The sequence below is a fragment of the Prionailurus viverrinus genome, chromosome A2 (assembly GCF_022837055.1).
Source record: "Prionailurus viverrinus isolate Anna chromosome A2, UM_Priviv_1.0, whole genome shotgun sequence".
Lineage (NCBI taxonomy): Eukaryota > Metazoa > Chordata > Mammalia > Carnivora > Felidae > Prionailurus > Prionailurus viverrinus.
The window spans coordinates 126,137,640-126,159,554 of record NC_062562.1 but is presented as its reverse complement, the minus strand read 5'-3'; the positions used below and the strand labels follow the sequence as shown (position 1 = coordinate 126,159,554).

Sequence of the window (21,915 nt, the reverse complement as noted above, 5' to 3'; positions counted from 1 at the left end):
TATTGTTTCTTGTCTCTTATTTCATTTATTTCTATTATGATCTTTGTTATTTCTTTCCTTTTGGTAATGTTGGGCTTCATTTGTTCTTCTACTTCCTTGAGGTATATAAATGTTTATTTGAAATATTTTTTCTTTTTTTTTAAATTTTTTTTTTAACGTTTATTTATTTTTGAGACAGAGAGAGACAGAGCATGAATGCGGGAGGGTCAGAGAGAGAGGGAGACACAGAATCCGAAACAGGCTCCAGGCTCTGAGCAGTCAGCACAGAGCCCGACGCGGGGCTCGAACTCACGGACGTGAGATCATGACCTGGGCCGAAGTCGGACGCTCAACCGACTGAGCCACCCAGGCGCCCCTGAAATATTTTTTTCTTAATATAGGCATTTACCAGGATAAGCTCCCCTCTTAGAACTGCTTTTGCTTCATTCCATGTTTTGGTATGTTGTGTTTTTATTTCATTTGTTTCAAGATATTTTTTATTTTCTTTTGATTTCTTCTTTGATCCATCGATTGTTCAGGATTAGGTTGTTTAATTTCCATGTATTTATGAATTTTCTTTCTTTCCTACTATTATTGATTTTCTAATGTCATACTATTGTGGTCAGAAAAGATACTTGTTATGATTTTGTCTTCTTAAATTTATTGGCCTGTTTTGTGACCTAACATAAGATCTATCCTAGAGAATGTTCTGTGTGCATCTGAGGAGAATGTGTATTCTACTACTGTTGATGAAATGCTCTGTATATATTTGTTAGGTCCATTTGGTCTAAAGTGTAGTTCAAGTCCAATATTTACTCATTGATTTTCTGTCTGGATGATCCATCCATTGTTGAAATTGGTATTGAAATCCTCTACTGTTTTGCATTGCTTTCTCATTCTCCTCTCTGATCTAGTTATATTTGCTTAATTTATTTAGGTGTTTTGATGTTGGATGCATATAGATTTATAGCTATAGATGTATATATGTATATATACATATGTATAGATATATATGTATATCACATATATATATATGTATACAGGCATATATATATACACACACATATATATGTATGCATATATATATATATATATGATGCTTATATAGTATGCATATGTATGTATGATATGTATGCATATATATATATGTATATATATATGATATATAGAGTTACCCCTGCTTTCTTTTTGTTTCCATCTGAGTGGAATATCTTTTCTCATCCCTTCACTTTCACTTTATGTGTGTCCATAAAGCTAAAATGAGTTTCTTTTTAAAAAATTTTTTTATTTAAATTATCTGTACACCTCATGTGGGACTTGAACTCACAACCCCAATATCAAGAATCACATGCTCTTACAACCATTTTACATATATACATCTACATCTATAAATCTATATGCATCCAACATCAAAACACCTAAATAAATTAAATTATGCCACTCTCTGTCTTTGGGTTGGAGAATTAAATTCATTTACATTTAAAATAATTGTTGATAGATAAGGACTTGTTTTGCCACCTAGATGCTTTCTGTTTCATAGTTCCTTTCTTCTTCTCGTGCTGTCTTCCTTTTCCATACTGGTATGCTTTGTTTCCTTTCTCTTAATCTTTTGTGTATCTACTGTAGTTTGCTTTATGGTTCTCATGAGCCTTATTACATAATACATCTTGTAAGTGTCTCTTTTAAGCCAATAAAAACTTAACTTCAATCACATACAAAATCTCAGCTTTTTTCTTTCACTTCCCCTTTTTATCCTTTTGATGTCACAATTTAGATCTTTCTGTGTGGTATCCATTAACAAATTATTATGGCTCTACTTATTTTTAAATACTTTTGTCTTTTTACTTTTATGCTAGAGTTAAGTGATTATATACCACTATTACAACATTAGAGTATTCCTAATTTGTGTAGTTAACTTTACAGTGAGTTTCATATTTTCATATATGTTTAGGTTACTAATTAGCATTCTTTCATTGTGGCATAAATAACTTCTTTAGCATTTTTTTAAGGCAAGTCTAGTGGTGATGAACTCACTCAGCTTTTGTTTGTCTGAGAAAGTTATTTCATTTTATCTGAGGGATAGCATTGCTGGGTAAAGTATTCTTAGTTGGCAGATATTTTTTAGATTTCTTATTTTTGAGAGAGAGGGAGGGGAAAAAAGAGAATTCTAAGCAGACTCTGCGCCAGCAGCAGAGAACCCAGCATGGGGCTCGGTCTCACCATGAGATCGTGACCTGAGCCGAAATCAAGAGTCAGGCGCTTAACCACCTGAGCCACCCAGATGCCCTGCTTTGTTGGCAGATTTTTTAGTGTGAGCATTTTGAATATAACATCTTATCCTCTCCTGACCTGCAAGGTTTCTGCTGAGAAATCTGCTAATGGCCTTAGGGGGGTTCCCTTTTATGAGATAATTACTGCTTTGACAGTTTATTCTTTGTCTTTAGTTTTGACAATTTCATTATGATGGGTCTAGTGAATTCGGGGGGGGGGGGGTGGTTAATTTGTATTGGTACCTGGAGCCTCGTGTGCTTGGATATCTAGATCTCTCTCCAGATTTGGCAAGTTTTCAGCTGATCTTTAAATAAGATTCCTGTCCTTTCTCTTCTCCTTCTTGGACTGCCATAATATAAATATTGTTTCTTCTGATGGTGTTCCATAATTCACATAAACGTTCTTCACTCATTTTCCTTCTTTTTTTTTTTTCTCTTCTCACTGGATAATTTCAAATTAATCACTTTTCAAGTTCCCGTATTTTTGCTTCTGCTTGATCAGGTATGGTATTGATGCTGTATATTGCATTTTTCATTTAATTTGTTGTATTTTTTGGCTCTAGAATTTGGTTCTTTTTATAATTTCTAGCTGTTGAACTTCTTGTTTTATTCATGTATTGTTTTCCTAATTTTATTTAGTTGTCTGCACTCTCTGTAGTTCACTGATCTTTCTTAAAACAATTATTTTGAATTCTTTGGCAGTTCACAGATCTCCATTTCTGTGGGGTCAGTTACTGGAAAATTATTGTGTTCCTTTGACTGTGTTATACTTCCGTGATTTTTCATTTCTTGTAGCCTTGCCTTGATCTCTTCAATTTGATGGAGCAATCACCTCTTTCAGATTTTAGGGTCTGGTTTGGTGAGGAAAGACCTTTACCTGCAGGTGGGTGCAAGGAGCCAGGTAAGGTGTGCTGTTTCCATTCTTGGGGAAGGCTCAACACTATAGTATTTGTGCAGCTCTATCAGCTGAGGTTAGCGTCAGTGAAGATTGCAGGCGTCTTCAATGACCAAGGCTGTGGGTGTCTGTAATGGTGGTGATCTGCTGAGATCTGCAGTGGTGAAACTTCTGGGGACCACTTGATCTTTTCTCCCATGGTGCACGTTGTGGTCAAGGTATCTCCTTTGGCACTGGGTTTGTCTTGTGGGTGCCCTTGTGGTCGTGGTGGCAGTGGTGTTTGATACGTGGGTGACCATGGGACAGCTGTGTTGCTGGGGATTGGAACTCGTGTGCTTGCAGAGCAATGGCGGCTCTGGGCTCCAGCAGTTCTGGCTAGCCACCTGTAGTGGTGAATCTGGTTCCTAAGATGTGAGTGTACATGGAGCAGGCACAATTCGGGGACTGCAGCCTGGGCATTCATGGAGAAACAATGGCTTCAGGGTGCGGGGCACTGGCTGGCTCACGTTGGTGACAATTTGCAGGACACGGATGTGTATCAAATGACCGCAAGGCTGGGGTCTGGAGTGCAGGCACTCATAAAGCAACAGTGGGTCTGGGGTTCTGGCTAGCCTACAGCAGCATTGGTTTCACACCTGAGGCATTGGTGTTTGCAGAGCAGCCACAGAGGTCTGAAATGCTGGTGTACGCAGAGTGGCCACGTCTCTCTACCTGATGTGCACAGGGCTTGTGTGAGGGCTTGTGCGGGACGGCAGCCCTGCCTCCGGAGCGGTGCAACGGCAGCTCCTGCTGGGAGTGGTGTCGCAGTGTTTTCCTCCCAAGGGTTTCTGAGTGCTTTCTTGTTTGAAAAATACCTTTACTTAGCCCTCACATTAAGTTGATGGTTTGTTTAATAGGTATTCCTGGGATTTTTTTCAGCATTTTGTAGATGTTGCTTTATTGTTTTCTAGCATTGAGCATTACAGATGAGAGTTTTTTTAAGTTTGTTTATTTTAAGAGAGAGAGCGTGCGAGAGAGTGCATAGGCTGGGGAGGGGCAGAAAGGAAGAGAGAGAATCCCAAGCAGACTCCATGCTGTCAGCACACAGCCTGAGCCAGGGCTCAAACCCATGAACGGTGAGATCATGACCTGAGCCAAAATCAAGAGTTGGACGCTCAACCAACTGAGCCCCTACACATGAGAAATTTCATATAAAGCTTTGCTCTCTGGAAATTTATAGAGTTTTAAGATATGCATGTGCATATGTACGTGTGGTTGTGTGTGTACTTTATATGTTTGTTAACTTGTAGGACATTTAAATCTGAACATTCACATCTTTCTTTACCTCAGAGAATTGTAGGGTCTCTTCATCTTTTGCTTAGCCTCTCTTTTTTGAAAATCTGTTGTTGCTTTTTATCAATTTAATTTCTTTAATTTTTATCTATTTTTTCTGTTTGCAGATTTGGTTATATATTCACATTTTAAATTAGCTACTAGATATATTCACATCAGCGGCTATTCTCAAGGCCTCTCCTCTGCACAAGGCAATTCACTGCAGCATTCTGTTGTGCCCAGATTTCAGGACCAGTGGGAAGCCACACCCCCTGGCCCCTCCCTCCACTGAGCAAGTCAGGAAGGGGCCTCAATGGAAGCAGAGTAATTTGGTGACTGCAATGCTTTCCTGCCAGGCCTTCCCCTGACCAGCCTTTAAAAATAAAAAATAAAAAGTAAAAAAAAATCTCTGGATCTGTGTGTGCCCTTGAACTTCCCTTACTTCGTACTTTCTTACTTGAACTGTGTAACTTTTCTCTCCAACCCCAAAATCCATATTAGAAGAAGGCCTCTCTGCATGTACAACTGAAGTCTCCAGTCTTCTCAGTGGAACAATGAAATAGTTCTGTACCTGTTGTGTGAGTCTCACATGCAGCCTAAGAGGAGAAGGGCAATGTTTACACTGTTTATGCTGTGTTCCCTGCACAGTGCCTAGAGCTCAGTAGGTACACCATACAAATCTTGTAAACTTTTAGACATAAGCTTTCCTGGAAATAAAAATATTTATATGTTCTACCCAATAATGTTTATTCTAGAAATTTATCCTAAGGAAGTATTCAGGGATGCTCAGGGTTTTATGTACAAGGATGTTCATGGTACTTACAGTTGTCAAAAATGAAAGTAACTCAAAAGTCCAGCAGTACTTATCTAAAACAATATATATGCTTGTCATGGTTGAATATTTAATATAAATTCTTTTTTAAAAATTCACACAGAGGTACAATCTCCTGCAATCAGTAAAACCTATTTTATCTTAACCAAAGCATGGCTTTTTTATATACCTTAAATAGGCTAACTGTCAATCCTGCCTTCATATTGCTGTAATTTTTAGTGATATTGTGTAACATTTTTATTTTTTTTATTCATGTTACTGAATAGTTTAGAGAGAATCAAATTTTTTAAATCTAAGAACAAATAAATGCAGTTTATTTTTATGTAATCACAGTGGACATTCAATAAATACAGAATGTTTTTTATTCCAGAAAACAACTCCTTGAACATGGTGAGGTAAGGCTTTCATTTTAATCTCTGCTATGTTTGTGTGTTAAATTCTAGTTCAAGGGTAATTCACAAAGGTACTGCCTTGCACTGTCAGTCGTGCTTCTGTGGTTCAGCACTGGTAATACATTTTGGTGATCCTTCCCATGCTTCCGTCTGCTCTTTTGAACAGTAGAAAGGATTTGAAAACCAGAAGGCTCATTGACGACCACGGAGCACAATTAAATTACCTTCATTAATTCATTCATTCTTTTATCCGTTCAATAATAAAAGCATTACATTCCTAGCCCACTGAGCCTATAGCTCTAGTCAGCTAGAGCCTATCCAGGTGGATACCCGTGGCCCTGTGACTGGTGGCCTGCTGCCACACATGGACTTGATGGTCAGTCAGCTACAATCTTAGCAGTGTTCCCGGACACAGAAGGTGGAATAGCAATGTTTCTGCCCTCAAATGTGTATAATTTTTCAACAGACCTGATGCAAACAAGACAACATTTCATATGGTGCTAAATTATTTTGTGGCATATGAAGAGAAAGCTCATCAGGGGCTAGAAATGAGATTTCCTAAGTATTAGCACTTTGAGTCTCAAGGGTAAGGTCAAATTTACAAGAGAATTTGTAATTCTCACAATTGAATTTGAACCTAATGAAAACAGCCTATAATGATAATGAATATTTTATAGTAGTTACTATGTGCCATGTACTGTGCTGTTTAATTCTCATAATATTATTCCCGCTTTGCAAATAAGAAAATTATGTTAATTAGATGATAGTAGCTTTTACGGAGACAAACACTAACATTTCAGTAACTTAACTCAGTAGAAGTTTAATTGTTTGCTGACATAAAGTTAAAACTAGGAGTTCCTGGTTAGCAGGTGGCCCTCCAACAGGCAGTGATTGAGGAACCCAGATTCCTTCCATTTATAGCTCTTCCATCTTCAGCGTGTGGCTTCTGGGGCCCATGTACTTGTCTGCCTCATGTCAGCACAGGAGAAGGAACAGGGAAGAGCCTGCACTGGAGGATTGATGTGCTTGTCTGCATTGAATCAGCAAAGGAGAAAGAAGAGGGAAGAGGGTGCACTGGAGGTTTTGTAAGGGCTAGGCCTGGAAATGGAAATGTGAACTTCCTGCCTGCAGCTGAAGCTCAGGCATGCGGCCACGCCTGACTGCCGGGGAGCTTGGGAAATGAAGTCTAGCTGCCTGTCTGAGAAGAAAAGCAAAGCGGTCTGGGCCACAGAGCGAAGACCTAAAGAAATTAAATAGCTTTTGTCAGGTCTACAGCTATTTGTTACTAAAGCTTGCATTTGAACACTAGCAGTCCGTCTCCAATGCCCTCAAAGTAGTAGTCAGCCCTTACTGCTTCCTGTGTGCATGGCATTTTGGGGAAGTGATTTATGTCTCTTTATAGCTTAATTCTCACAACAACCCATTGAGGTAAGTACTATTATTTTGTATATCTTACAGGTGAAAGAGAATTGAGGCATGGAGAAGTTGAGTAACTTAGGGTCGCAAAGCTGAAATGACCTTAGCTTTGTGGAACCAAGGGCCATGAACCCAGGCCATGTAGCAGCAGAGTCCATGCTGTTAATCGTTCACCACATGCTACCACCTAACATGAGCTGCTCTTATGCAAGTCAGCCATGTCACATTGTCCACTTTACTTAGTGGCGCACATTCATACTTCATATTTTATTATACTGTATTTAAAACCCACCTTGGGGCACCTGGATGGCTCAGTCCATTAAGCATCTGACTCTTGGTTTCAGCTCAGGTCATGCATGCTCTCACAGCTCATGGGTTTGAGCCCCACATTGGGCTCCACGCTGTTGCTCCTTGGTTTTCTTGCTCACTCCGTCTCTCTCCACCCCTCCCCTACTCGCTCTCTCAAATTAGATAAATAAACTTAAATAGCAAAATAATAAAAAAAATAAAATCCACCTCTTTTTAGAAACACAGTATTCCTTAATTTTCTGCCCTCATTTTTCACATTCTTTTGTTTTCTTCTTGTTTTTCATTTCTCCATTTATCTTTTTTTTACCCATTTTAATTTTTTCTGTTAACTCTGTATACTAATCCGCTCAATCTTTATTATGTGCACCTGTACACCAGGTCCGTGCTTTCATGGAATTTAATGTATAGTGGAGGAAGACAAGCAAGGTGAACACCTCATTATATGTGCCATGACGGAGGAAGTAGATAGACCAGTAGTGCAGAAGAAGTGATTAAATCTGTGTGGAGGAGATAGGGGTAGTTGGGGAAAGATTTTATTAATGACCTTAGAGGAGGAGTTTTCCAAGGTCAAAGCATGTGCGTGTATAAGGAAGCCATAAAGTAGTAAGTTATGTTCAGAGCTGCAGGCAAATCAGTATTGCTGATGCATGGAGAAGGCAAGAAGTAGCAGAAAATGACCCAGGTTCAGACTCTGGTGATTTTGTATGCAAAGACACTGGACTGTCTCCTGGACTTTATTGTTTAGGAGAGGTGGTATAGTCAGATCTGAGTTGTAGATCTTTTCCCCCTGTTGGCAGTAGAGAGGATAGCTTTTTATTTTATTTATTTATTTATTTTTATTTTTTTAACGTTTATTTATTTTTGAGACAGAGAGAGACAGAGCATGAACGGGGGAGGGTCAGAGAGAGAGGGAGACACAGAATCTGAAACAGGCTCCAGGCTCTGAGCAGTCAGCACAGAGCCCGACGCGGGGCTCGAACTCACATAAGAGAGGATAGCTTTTTAAAAGGCAATCAGAAGTCAAGCAGACTAAAAGACAGTGATAGCAAATCTGTTAATTTTTTTTAAACTGAAGAGAGTATATTTCTTGCTTTGTGCCAACCCTCTGAATCCGGGGCAGTCCACAACCTTCACCTCATTAAATAAATCCCTAGGTTACCTCTGTAGTGTCATGATAATTGGCAAACTTTGTTAGATGAAAGGATTCTGTGGTGATTTTTTTTCCTCCCAATTTAATGTATTTATCTGTATTTTATTTATTTCATAAGTTGGTTTCTTTTAACCAATTTTTCTATTTTATGGGCTTAGAAATTGGTGGAGTACCTAGTAATTCGCAGGAAAGAAAAAGAGGGGAAAGAGTTAGAAACAATATTTATTGCCAGAATGTTATAGTATCAATGAGGAGCTACTGTGAAGATAGGCGAGGGAGGGATAACACTGAGGGTGTTCAATCCTGAATATTCTTTTGACCCACTCATACCTCCTTTTGTCCATGATGGCCAGTCCTGTATCAGCCTTCACTCTTTTCCCAATCCCTAACCAATTTCATTAGTTTATATTTGATTCTTTATATTTTAACTCAGTTGAGTTTGTGTTTTTTATCATAAGTAAAGTTTTTCTACAGCCAGCCAGAGAGTTTTTTGTGACATACAGCTGAAGCTGTCTGAACTAATATAGGGGTATCCTGTTGAAGGAGTGAAGTAATACAGAATTGGGGGGAAGAATTACTTCTTTTGAAGAAATGGATTGAGTGATGTGTATTGGGGTCTGTACAAGTCTGTGTCCATGGACTAACAGAACCATGTGGTTGATAGTGTATTGTTTGGAGAGGAAGTATAGTGGTTAAAGACACAGACCTAGGATCTGGCTGGCCTCACATCCTTGTTCTTCCATTTACTGGCTTTGTGATCTTAGCCAAGTTACTTTACATCTTTTTGGGAACAACCAAAACAACAACAGTAATAACAGCACTTAGCTCATGTGGTGGCTATGGGATTAAATGAGTTCCATGTAAGATACTTAGAATAATGCCTAGTATAAGTTAAACGCTGTGTAAATTCCCACTTTTAAATTTGTGTGCCTTTTGGACCTTTTGGCTGCCCTCTGTTACCTGTGCCGGTGAAGGGCATCCCTACCATGTTCTCAAGACATTTTTACATTGTTGTGGGAGGTAGTTTTGACCAGGACAATCTGCCATTTGGACTGGCCTTCTGTACTTAGTCTTTGTTTTCTTTGTGCTTGGTAGCTGCTACTTCACACTTTACCCAGTTGGCTCACTTACTCCAAAGATGGGTAGTGAACAGTTTGCTGGGCTTCTCTTCTTTCCTTGTTTCCAGCCTCTAAAAGATGTTGTGAGGATTTTCCTAGTTTTTTATGTGGACAGAAGTACTAACGAATTGATGACACTGTACATATAGTACAGATTTTTGGACTGTACTTTTTTTAAAGTTTATTTATTTTGAGAGAGAGAAAGAGCTGGGGGAGGGGCGGAGAGAGGGATGGCCCCATGCCCCCAGCACAGAGCCGGATGAAGAGCTTGAACTCACAAACTGTGAGATCGTGATCTGAGCCAAGATCAAGAGTCAGATGCTTAACTGACTAAGCCACCCAGGCACACCTGAACTGTACTTTTAAATTTTTTTTTTTAACATTTATTGTTTTTGAGAGACAGAGCATGAGTCAGGGAGGGGCACAGAGAGAGAGAGACAGAGAATCTGAAGCAGGCTCCAGGCCCTGAGCTGTTAGCACAAAACCTGATGCAGGGCTCAAACCCACGAACCATAAGATCATGACCTGAGCCAAAGTCAGATACTTAACCAACTGAGACACCTAGGTGCCTTCTGAATTGTACTTTTTGACTGTAACCTTCTGTCTTCCATTTGGTAGTTAAAAAGAAAGCTATTTGATAGTTTAGAAGGTCAAATAACTGGCAAGGGAGCTCCATAGAAAGTCAGTAGCCTGTGAGTAGAAGAGTGATTGGAGCGTGTGGATGACAATAAAAAACAAACATTAAGTGGTGCCATTTGGGATGGCTGTTCTATGTCATGCACCCACAAAAAGCAGTATGCAGGGAAGATAAGGAAATGGTAGGGATCTTTCAGGTCTCCCCATGAAAACAAAGTCCTTTCAGCCTTTAGATGATAGAGGAAAGCCAAGAAGAATTATTACTTTGGATTTAATTTTGGTCACATGAGAAGTTGGTCCTAAGAAGAAATGATGGAAAAATAAAGTAGAAGTGATGGGATTTAGCAGAGACCATGATAGTCTCATCTGTGGCTCAGAATAACCAAAGGAAGGCATATTGGGAGAAGTCATGTGTACTTGCATTAATTAGACCATATCTATGGTAGTCTATTTCTAGATGCCACATTTTAACAAAAACATGGGTAGTCTGTACCATGTCCAGAGCAAGGTAACCAGAATTGTGACAATACGGAACAGTGATCCAAGTTTCTGAATATTTAGCTTAAAAATAGAAAGCTTTCTAAGGGTAAAGGTGGGGTTAGTGCAAAGTCATGATTACAGTATTTGGATAATAGAGAACTGTCATGTGTGAATGGGTTTAGACTAATTTTGTGTAGTTGCAGAGATGTGGAAATTACTGGAGACACTGGTTCAGTTTTAGGAAAGATTTTCTAACATTTTCACTGTCCATAATTATAACAGGCACTCCCTTTGGCATATTCCTTTTCAGGAATTAGTGAATACCCAGTTCTTAGATTTATAGAAGAGATCTCTATTTTGGATAGATGATTAAAGAAGATGGCCCCTGTAATCTACCAATCTGTGATTTAATGGTCCTAAACAAAAGGACCTATTCGGGTATGAAATACATTGATGTCTTTTGTTCTCTCCACATCATGTCCCTGATTTTGTCCAAAGAGGAGTTTGACTAAAGAAAACTGAAGGGGGCACCTGGGTGGCTCAGTTGGTTGAGCAGCGGACTTGAGCGTGGATCATGACCTCATGGTTTGTGAGTTCAAGCCCTGTATTGGGTGCTGTACTGTCAGTACTGAGTCGCTTCAGATCCTCTTTCCCTCCACCCCTCTCTGCCCCTCCTCACTGGCACTTCTGGTCAAAAATAATTTTTAAAAACTTTAAAAATAAATAATTTAACAAAAAAAAATGAAGGATTGATTTTTTTTTTTTTAATGTTAAGTTTTGAGAGACAGTGCGAGTAGGGGAGGGGCAGAAAGAGAGTGGGATAGAAATTTGAAGCAGGCTCCACCCTGACAACAGTGAGCCCTATGTGGGGCTTGAAATCACTACTGGAGCCAAAGTCGGACCCTCAGCCTACTGAGCCACCGAGGTGCTCCTGAAGGGTTGATTTTGAAATAAGTCTTCCACGTTCCAGCTTTGGGTTGAAGAATTATGAAAAAATTAGCAAATTCCATTTTTAAACATCTTTACTTAAAAAGGAAAAAAATACAGCTTTGGGCACAGTTTTGCATTCTGTTTTGTATATAAATTATATATTTCTAAATATAAAAATAACATTTTAAAAATTTTAGAAAGTTCAGGAAAATCCCCATTCAGGGATAACCTCTGTTCACTTTTTAGGTATATATTTTTATAGCCTTCCTCCCTACCCCCCCATGCGTGTGTGTATGTGTGTGTGTGTGTGTGTGTGTGTGTGTGTGTGTGTGTATGTATACACATATATATATGTGTGTGTGATATATACATATATGTGTGTGTATACATATATATACACATACATACACATGAATGCTTTTCACAAAATTAATATTTTGTAAGTACATAATTTTATACACACTGAAACTTCTCCATGCCATTATATAATTTTCTAACATGTAATCTTTAATGGCTCTATACATGGGGTAAATGTGGTGATTTACTTCTCTATATTGGTCACATAGATTGTTTCTATTTTTGCTGCTAAAAATTCACTTCAATGATCGTCTTTGTAGAAGCATTTTTTGTCTTGGTTATTCCCTTAGGTTAGAATGGAAATTTAACTCAGGGGGGTTGGCTCCTTAGTAGTGTCTTGATAAATATTGCCAAATTACAGAAATGTACCAATTAATTATTTCAGTGTATGTTTCGTGGCATCTTCTCTAACACTCAGCATTGATTTAATATTTTTCAATTTTATAGATGAGGCTACCTTTAATATTTAATTTGAAAATTAGAACATGGATATTCAGTTTCCACTTTCGGTTGCATTGTTTTTCTAGTGAAGAATCGGTTGATATTTTATGAATATGTCTGTTAGAAAAGTTTTGTCTAAAACCTCTGCTCAGTAGAACCCCATCTTAATAAAAATGGGGAGTCCTAATCAGTACAAATATTGATATATGTACTTCCACTACTTTAACAAAATTGTTTTGCTATGTGACTGAATGACACACAAGTTTGTGAAGCACTGCATGTTTGTATGTGTCTGTGGCTCACTCCTTCACCTTTTGTGGGTCTTGTTCAAATACCACCTCTCCCATGAGGCCCACCCTGATGATCCCACTTGCGGTCTCAACTGTTCCCACCTGGGGCCTCGCTCCACACCGTGTCCTCCCAGTCTCCTTTCCTTGGTCCAGTCTCTTCTCCACTGAATTTACCACTTTCTAATAGACTCTGTAATGGATCCATTTACTTGCTATGACCATGTTTGTTTCTCCTTAATAAATGTTCTAAAATGTAAGCCTCCCAAGGGCAGCAGTGCCTCACTGTTGTTTGGTTCACTGCTGTATCCAGAGCCCCCAGAACAGTACCTGGCCTATAATAGGCATTTGATAAATCTTGTTGAATGAATTAATAAATATTTTTTTTTTAATTTTTTTTTTCAACATTTATTTATTTTTGGGACAGAGAGAGACAGAGCATGAACGGGGGAGGGGCAGAGAGAGAGGGAGACACAGAATCGGAAACAGGCTCCAGGCTCTGAGCCGTCAGCCCATAGCCCGACGCGGGGCTCGAACTCACGGACCGTGAGATCGTGACCTGGCTGAAGTCGGACGCTTAACCGACTGCGCCACCCAGGTGCCCCTGAATTAATAAATATTAACAGACTTATAACTCAATTAAAAGATCCTTATCCTAGCAAATAATAGTTTTAATATTTTTTATATTTATTTAAAAATATATAAAGTGAAATTGTCATTTTTTTTTGTTTTTACAGCTGATTTTTCACACATTGCAACTGTTAGCGTTCACTGTCCTTGCCATTTTAATTATGAGGCTGAAGTTGTTTCTAACACCTCACATGTGTGTTGTAGCTTCCTTGGTGTGCTCTCGACGGGTAAGGCATTCATCCTTGTGTAACTGTACTGTAGTAACTATAGTAACAGCAGGGTAGTTGCCATGGCTTTGCTGAGTAATCCAAAACATAAGAAAACTTGGTTTAAATTATTTAAAATGTTATTTCATGACTAACTATGAATAACAAAAGCAACTTTGAGTAGCTTTGAAAATTATTCTTAGATTTTAACCGATACTTTTATGACAACTGAGGAGGCACACTTTCCCCTCTGTTAGTATTCTGTCCACAGACATAGTTTTTTAGAGTTCAGGTCTGTGCAAGAGTCTCTTGACGCATCAAAACTGTCTTCAAATGTTCTAATACTAGAGTAGATACAGGTGAATTTCTCTAGTATTGTCCTGTTTGGCTCCAAGAACCCCGAGGGAAAGTTGTCAGTTTGGGAGTTCTGTTACCATTATATACAAAGCAGCTAGAATTTGGGGACCAATGCACTTCTAGAAACATCTTACTTAGCTTTGATGATAAGAGTCTTGTCTTACAATATCATAATGCTTATTTTTCCAGGAGGAATATGTGTTTCTGCTAGTGGGGTTTCCATAGATGACCCCCCCCCCCCCTTGCTCGGTGAAAGGCAGATGTTACAGGACTTAGTTCGAGGATGTTCCATTATTTTGTGATTCACTGATCTTAATCCTTGGTGGTAAATCAGTACTAGAAGGGTAAGGTGTATTTCTGCCTTAATTCTTTCGAGAGGAAAGAGAGTTCCATTTTTAGTGGCCCTGTAATTCCAAAATATTTACTATGTTTAAACAGTAGGTGATGGCAGTTCCGTATATTATTAGTGCATTGATCGTATCAAATGGTAATCCACCTTGGTTAAAGTAGCAACGTGAGAGTTTCTTATTGCCCTATAGCACTCTTCATATAAGAATTAAAAATAACTGGTTTCTTTCATTTCAGCTCTTCGGCTGGGTTTTTTGCAGAGTTCGCTTTGAGAATGTTATCTTTGGCATTCTAGTAGTGATGTCAATACAGGGTTGTGCAAACCTCCATAATCAATGGAGCATAATAGGAGAATTTAATAATTTGCCTCAGGAAGAACTGATACAATGGATCAAATACAATACTAGACCAGGTATGTCGCTGTCTGGTTATATGTATAGTTAGTAACATACACACATTTAAAAATACACACACATGGTGACATTTATACACTCACAGATTTTGAGCATGCTAATTGCAGCATCCACCAAATCAAACCCTTTCAAAAAACAATTTTGTGCCCTCTTTAAATGCCTCCTAGATAACTCAGGAATTTTAATTAACATGAGGAATTAATGATTGTTCACAGTTATATATTATAACTCTGAGATCATTATTGTATTTTAACTCTACCACTGACAAATAAAAGAAATCTTTAATAACAAAATTCCACACCTAGTTACAGGCCATTGGAAAAGGTACTTCTGACCATGGGAATGTCAACAGCACTCCTTCTCCACTTCAGTCAGTGCTGACTGTCTGATCCAACTCTGTAAAACCAGTTGCACACAAGAAGAGTTAAAATCTCAGATATTCTTTTTTCTTCACTAAATCATTTCAAGGAGATGAGTATAAATCCTACTTTTAAATACTCTAAAATTTAATCATTTTTAGCTTACCTTTTTTCCTTCCTATCTTTATCCAGAACCACCTCAAGCAAAGTTATTTATTTCATGTTGAAAAACCTTTCCAGAGAATAAGTGTTTTCTACAGTATTTTCTATAACTAATCTATAATCTATAAACTATTTTTGATATTTAGTAATTTTTTCTGGCACTAGTTGTTCACTATGGCTTCTTTAAATTCATCCTGTGACTCCTTGGTCAGTTTCCTCTTATCATTTATTTGACAGTTGCCATTTTACTAATTAGGCATCATTTAAGTAAGTTTTACAAGCCTCAGCTCAGAGAGTTGGTTTTCAGAGGTGACAGTACCTAAATCGCCGATAGCTGCCAGGACGATTTAATCAGAATTTTTAAATTAATCCTCTTGTGAATTTTCCCTATAGGAGTACCAAGTGCAGGCACTCCCTTTACTCTCCCTTATCCCTTCCCAGTTAGATATTTTTCCCAAGCTTTACCGGGTACCTACTTTCTCAATCTTTTAGTGTGTCTTTCTTTGTTCCAATGTTCATCTTGGGTTCCTGGCAGAGAGGGCCTACCTTTGGCAACTTCTTCTAAGATAACTCTCACAGACTCCCACCTAAGTTTTAGCTGTCTCTTCTTTGATCTTCTTATAAGTCTCTTTTTCATCCTCGTATTATGAGTTCTTTTATAGTTACCACATGTGTATTAAAATCAGCATGATGCTCTATAGTATGGGTGAGACTAGTGCTTACGTTCAGGTCCCCCATGTAGGGTTGTATAGTTTGTGCACTGCATAAAAGTGCTCAGTTGAGAGGACAAGTGAGAACTGAAATCCAGCCCATGGTCTAATCACCAAGTCATGTATTAGTGAGACTCTGTCAAGTCAGAAGGGATCTTTTTTCTAATATGGTCAGTCGAGTATATGTGGAGACTTCAGTATACATATAGGAAAATATCATATTCTTTCCCCCACCGTGTTCATATTTATCTCACCACCTAGAGTGAAGAGTATATAGAGCATTTCTCCCCATCTCTGCCACAGATCGTTTCTCTTCAGTGATTACAGCTCTTGCTGAACAGGCCTGCCTCGTGTCCTCCTGATAACTGTGGCCCTGGGCTTTGGGTCCCTCTAGCCCAGGTTTTCTCCACCTTGACACTATTGATGTTAGGGAGTGTCCTGTGCATCACAGAGTTTTAGCAGCATCCCTTCCTCCTACCCACTAGTTGCCAGTAGCACCTCTGTCCCGCACAGCGAGCCAACCAAAAATGTCTCCGGAAGTTGACCACATGTGTCTCTCGGAAACAAAATCATCTCTGGTTGAGAACCACTGCTCTGGCCTAAGAGCTTTCCATCATTAATTATTGAATCTTGTGATAATAAATACACATTTCTATATTGGTTGACTTAAATATTTGCAAATTTAATTCCTATGTAGAGATTTTCATTTGACGTTACATTTAGAATACTTAACTATATTTGCAAGTGAACAGTTATTTACAGTAGACCTGAATGACCTGTCTTGTTCTTATTAGTGATTTTATTATGCTGATTAAAAATGATAACCTTCAAAATTATATAATAATGTATTATACAACAGTGCCAGGAGGTCAGCATTTGGTCATTTTGTCTTCCAAGAAACTACAGTTCACAGCCCATGAAGGTCATTTTAAAAGATGTAGCATGAGACTTGCCCTTTGTAACAGTCTCTCAGTTCTTAACATTTCAGATTATCAGGACGAGATATGAAATTTTTGTAGTATCATCTTTACCTTGAGCTTGACCATGGCAGGAGGCTGTAGTGAAGCAGCTAAGAGGGTGGGCTCAGACACTGCCGAGGTGTGTGGTCTTGGGCCGGTCACTCTCCCCTGTGATGTCTGTTTCCTCATTTACAAAACAAGAATAACCTATAGCCCACTTTACGGAGTTGTGCGAGCTAGATTTTTTAATCCAAGTAAAAATATTTCACACAGTTCCTCGCACAGAGATAACAAAGTTGGTTCCTATTATAGTCGACAATATTGAGCAAAGAATAAGAACGGTGCCAGTGATGATTATTTAAATGTATTTTGTATTCTTAATTTGAGTTCAAATATTATAGATGAAAAAGAATCTTTGTTCTCTTTAAAATATGGCATTAAGGAATATATTCTTGCTTTCCAGATGCTGTTTTTGCCGGTGCCATGCCTACAATGGCCAGTGTCAAGCTGTCTACCCTTCACCCCATTGTGAATCATCCGCATTATGAGGATGCAGACTTGAGGTTGGCAACTGATTGAAATGTTTCAACTAGACACGCTTACAACTTATATCAGCTCTTAGAAATAGGGAAGGTTTTATACACATGCATATGTTCTCATCTTCATACTCATGATGGTAGTTTAAAAATGTGTAATAACCATCCAGAAAGTATAATTATGTGCCTGTTGACTCTAAAGGATGTTTAATAAACCTCTGAAAAAAGGAAAAAGGTTAATTTTTCTCAGAGAGAAGATGTCACATGACTAGCCTGCATGTGTGTCTCTGTTGAAGTAGAACTGCTAAGTACTAGTCATGGCAGATGGGATGGATCCGGCCCATGGGCATAGTTGGCTAGCCCTTGCTCTGGACTCCACAAGCCCCTCTGCCTGATTTAAGAAACCATTCTCCCTCTTATTGGTGGTCTATACCTAGTTTTTTTTAAAAACAAAAAAAAATATATGAAATTTGCTATATACTATATGCACTTATGAACATTTAGGGTGTTTTTTTGTTAGCCAATTATGAGAACTCAGGTTTTTACTGAGGTGTGAAAGTTTTGTTTTCCTTCAATAACTGACTTTAAAAATTATTTTAATCATTTTAGCAATTGTCAGGGTAATCTTTTCCTGTTAATGCATCTTTGGCCTATTGTTAGAGGTAACATTTTAAATTATTTAAAGTTTTATGTCTGGTTGTGGACATTGGACATCCCATATGCTTGAAATTTTAAGAAATTCCCAATGCATAAATGATAATTGTTCAGGATTTCATAAAAACACCTGTTTAAGGCCAAATCATCTTTCCTACCAAATTTTGGTAAATAATCCAGTTTCTCACACTTCCATTAAGATATTTTCTCTACCTGACTGTTACACTAGATGTCCTCTATCTCAATGTTGGATTGGCTACATTTCAACTTCAATTCAGATGCTTTTCAGAGCTTCTACAGATGAAATTATCTGCTGAAACGTTTCCACTCTTTCAGCCTCTATCTGAATGTATTCCATGAGCAGATTAATTATTTTATGCATTATACAAAGCAAATTTTTTATCCTTTTTTTTTTTTTTTTTTTTTTTATTTATTTATTTATTTATTTATTTATTATTTTTTTTTTTATGAAATTTATTGACAAATTGGTTTCCATACAACACCCAGTGCTCATCCCAAAAGGTGCCCTCCTCAATACCCATCACCTACCCTCTCCTCCCTCCCACCCCCCATCAACCCTCAGTTTGTTCTCAGTTTTTAAGTCTCTTATGCTTTGGCTCTCTCCCATTCTAACCTCTTTTTTTTTTTTTTTCCTTCCCCTCCCCCATGGGTTCCTGTGAAGTTTCTCAGGATCCACATAAGAGTGAAACCATATGGTATCTGTCTTTCTCTGTATGGCTTATTTCACTTAGCATCACACTCTCCAGTTCCATCCACGTTGCTACGAAAGGCCATATTTCATTTTTTCTCATTGCCACGTAATATTCCATTGTGTATATAAACCACAATTTCTTTATCCATTCATCAGTTGATGGACATTTAGGCTCTTTCCATACTTTGGCTATTGTTGAGAGTGCTGCTATGAACATTGGGGTACACGTGGCCCTATGCATCAGCGCTCCTGTATCCCTTGGATAAATTCCTAGCAGTGCTATTGCTGGGTCATAGGGTAGGTCTATTTTTAATTTTCTGAGGAACCTCCACACTGCTTTCCAGAGCGGCTGCACCAATTTGCATTCCCACCAACAGTGCAAGAGGGTTCCCGTTTCTCCACATCCTCTCCAGCATCTATAGTCTCCGGATTTGTTCATTTTGGCCACTCTGACTGGCGTGAGGTGATACCTGAGTGTGGTTTTGATTTGTATTTCCCTGATAAGGAGCGACGCTGAACATCTTTTCATGTGCCTGTTGGCCATCCGGATGTCTTCTTTAGAGAAGTGTCTATTCATGTTTTCTGCCCATTTCTTCACTGGGTTATTTGTTTTTCGGGTGTGGAGTTTGGTGAGCTCTTTATAGATTTTGGATACTAGCCCTTTGTCCGATATGTCATTTGCGAATATCTTTTCCCATTCCGTTGGTTGCCTTTTAGTTTTGTTGGTTGTTTCCTTGGCTGTGCAGAAGCTTTTTATCTTCATAAGGTCCCAGTAATTCACTTTTGCTTTTAATTCCCTTGCCTTTGGGGATGTGTCCAGTAAGAGATTGCTACGGCTGAGGTCAGAGAGGTCTTTTCCTGCTTTCTCCTCTAAGGTTTTGATGGTTTCCTGTCTCACATTTAGGTCCTTTATCCATTTTGAGTTTATTTTTGTGAATGGTGTGAGAAAGTGGTCTAGTTTCAACCTTCTGCATGTTGCTGTCCAGTTCTCCCAGCACCATTTGTTAAAGAGGCTGTCTTTTTTCCATTGGATGTTCTTTCCTGCTTTGTCAAAGATGAGTTGGCCATACGTTTGTGGGTCTAGTTCTGGGGTTTCTATTCTATTCCATTGGTCTATGTGTCTGTTTTGGTGCCAATACCATGCTGTCTTGATGATGACAGCTTTGTAGTAGAGGCTAAAGTCTGGGATTGTGATGCCTCCTGCTTTGGTCTTCTTCTTCAAAATTCCTTTGGCTATTCGGGGCCTTTTGTGGTTCCATATGAATTTTAGGATCGCTTGTTCTAGTTTCGAGAAGAATGCTGGTGCAATTTTGATTGGGATTGCACTGAATGTGTAGATAGCTTTGGGTAGTATTGACATTTTGACAATATTTATTTTTCCAATCCATGAGCAGGGAATGTCTTTCCATTTCTTTAAATCTTCTTCAATTACCTTCATAAGCTTTCTATAAAATCAGCATACAGATCCTTTACATCTTTGGTTAGATTTATTCCTAGGTATTTTATGCTTCTTGGTGCAATTGTGAATGGGATCAGTTTCTTTATTTGTCTTTCTGTTGCTTCATTGTTAGTGTATAAGAATGCAACTGATTTCTGTACATTGATTTTGTATCCTGCAACTTTGCTGAATTCCTGTATCAGTTCTAGCAGACTTTTGGTGGAGTCTATCGGATTTTCCATGTATAATATCATGTCATCTGCAAAAAGCGAAAGCTTGACTTCATCTTTGCCAATTTTGATGCCTTTGATTTCCTTTTGTTGTCTGATTGCTGATGCTAGAACTTCCAGCACTATGTTAAACAGCAGCGGTGAGAGTGGGCATCCTTGTCGTGTTCCTGATCTCAGGGAAAAAGCTCTCAGTTTTTCCCCGTTGAGGATGATGTTAGCTGTGGGCTTTTCATAAATGGCTTTTATGATCTTTAAGTATGTTCCTTCTATCCCGACTTTCTCAAGGGTTTTTATTAAGAAAGGGTGCTGGATTTTGTCGAAGGCCTTTTCTGCATCGATTGACAGGATCATATGGTTCTTCTCTTTTTTTTTGTTAATGTGATGTATCACGTTGATTGATTTGCGAATGTTGAACCAGCCCTGCATCCCAGGAATGAATCCCACTTGATCATGGTGAATAATTCTTTTTATATGCCGTTGAATTCGATTTGCTAGTACCTTATTGAGAATTTTTGCATCCATATTCATCAGGGATATTGGCCTGTAGTTCTCTTTTTTTACTGGGTCTCTGTCTGGTTTAGGAATCAAAGTAATACTGGCTTCATAGAATGAGTCTGGAAGTTTTCCTTCCCTTTCTATTTCTTGGAATAGCTTGAGAAGGATAGGTATTATCTCTGCTTTAAACGTCTGGTAGAACTCCCCTGGGAAGCCATCTGGTCCTGGACTCTTATTTGTTGGGAGATTTTTGATAACCGATTCAATTTCTTCGCTGGTTATGGGTCTGTTCAAGCTTTCTATTTCCTCCTGATTGAGTTTTGGAAGAGTGTGGGTGTTCAGGAATTTGTCCATTTCTTCCAGGTTGTCCAGTTTGTTGGCATATAATTTTTCATAGTATTCCCTGATAATTGTTTGTATCTCTGAGGGATTGGTTGTAATAATTCCATTTTCATTCATGATTTTATCTATTTGGGTCATCTCCCTTTTCTTTTTGAGAAGCCTGGCTAGAGGTTTGTCAATTTTGTTTATTTTTTCAAAAAACCAACTCTTGGTTTCGTTGATCTGCTCTACAGTTTTTTTAGTTTCTATATTGTTTATTTCTGCCCTGATCTTTATTATTTCTCTTCTTCTGCTGGGCTTAGGCTGCCTTTGCTGTTCTGCTTCTAGTTCCTTTAGGTGTGCTGTTAGATTTTGTATTTGGGATTTTTCTTGTTTCTTGAGATAGGCCTGGATTGCAATGTATTTTCCTCTCAGGACTGCCTTTGCTGCGTCCCAAAGCGTTTGGATTGTTGTATTTTCATTTTCATTTGTTTCCATATATTTTTTAATTTCTTCTCTAATTGCCTGGTTGACCCACTCATTCGTTAGTAGGGTGTTCTTTAACCTCCATGCTTTTGGAGG

The 21,915-nt window shown here is 38.5% G+C and overlaps 1 protein-coding gene and 1 long non-coding RNA gene across 2 annotated transcripts in view; one reads left to right on the top strand and one right to left on the bottom strand.

Annotated features, from left to right (window-relative positions):
* The window catches only part of DPY19L2 (dpy-19 like 2), a 105,305-nt gene that overhangs the window by 73,007 nt on the left and 10,383 nt on the right, over positions 1 to 21,915 (top strand). Inside the window, exons 17-20 of the mRNA XM_047851004.1 lie at positions 5,658 to 5,682; positions 13,541 to 13,660; positions 14,582 to 14,756; positions 17,411 to 17,510. Of these exons, the coding sequence (XP_047706960.1) occupies positions 5,658 to 5,682; positions 13,541 to 13,660; positions 14,582 to 14,756; positions 17,411 to 17,510 (420 nt within the window). The remainder of the gene's footprint in view (positions 1 to 5,657; positions 5,683 to 13,540; positions 13,661 to 14,581; positions 14,757 to 17,410; positions 17,511 to 21,915) is intronic.
* On the bottom strand, positions 15,020 to 17,404 carry LOC125161265 (uncharacterized). Its single transcript, XR_007150515.1, has 2 exons — positions 17,020 to 17,404; positions 15,020 to 15,153 (listed from the first exon to the last, which is right to left on the bottom strand). It is a non-coding gene; the product is annotated as an uncharacterized LOC125161265 (long non-coding RNA).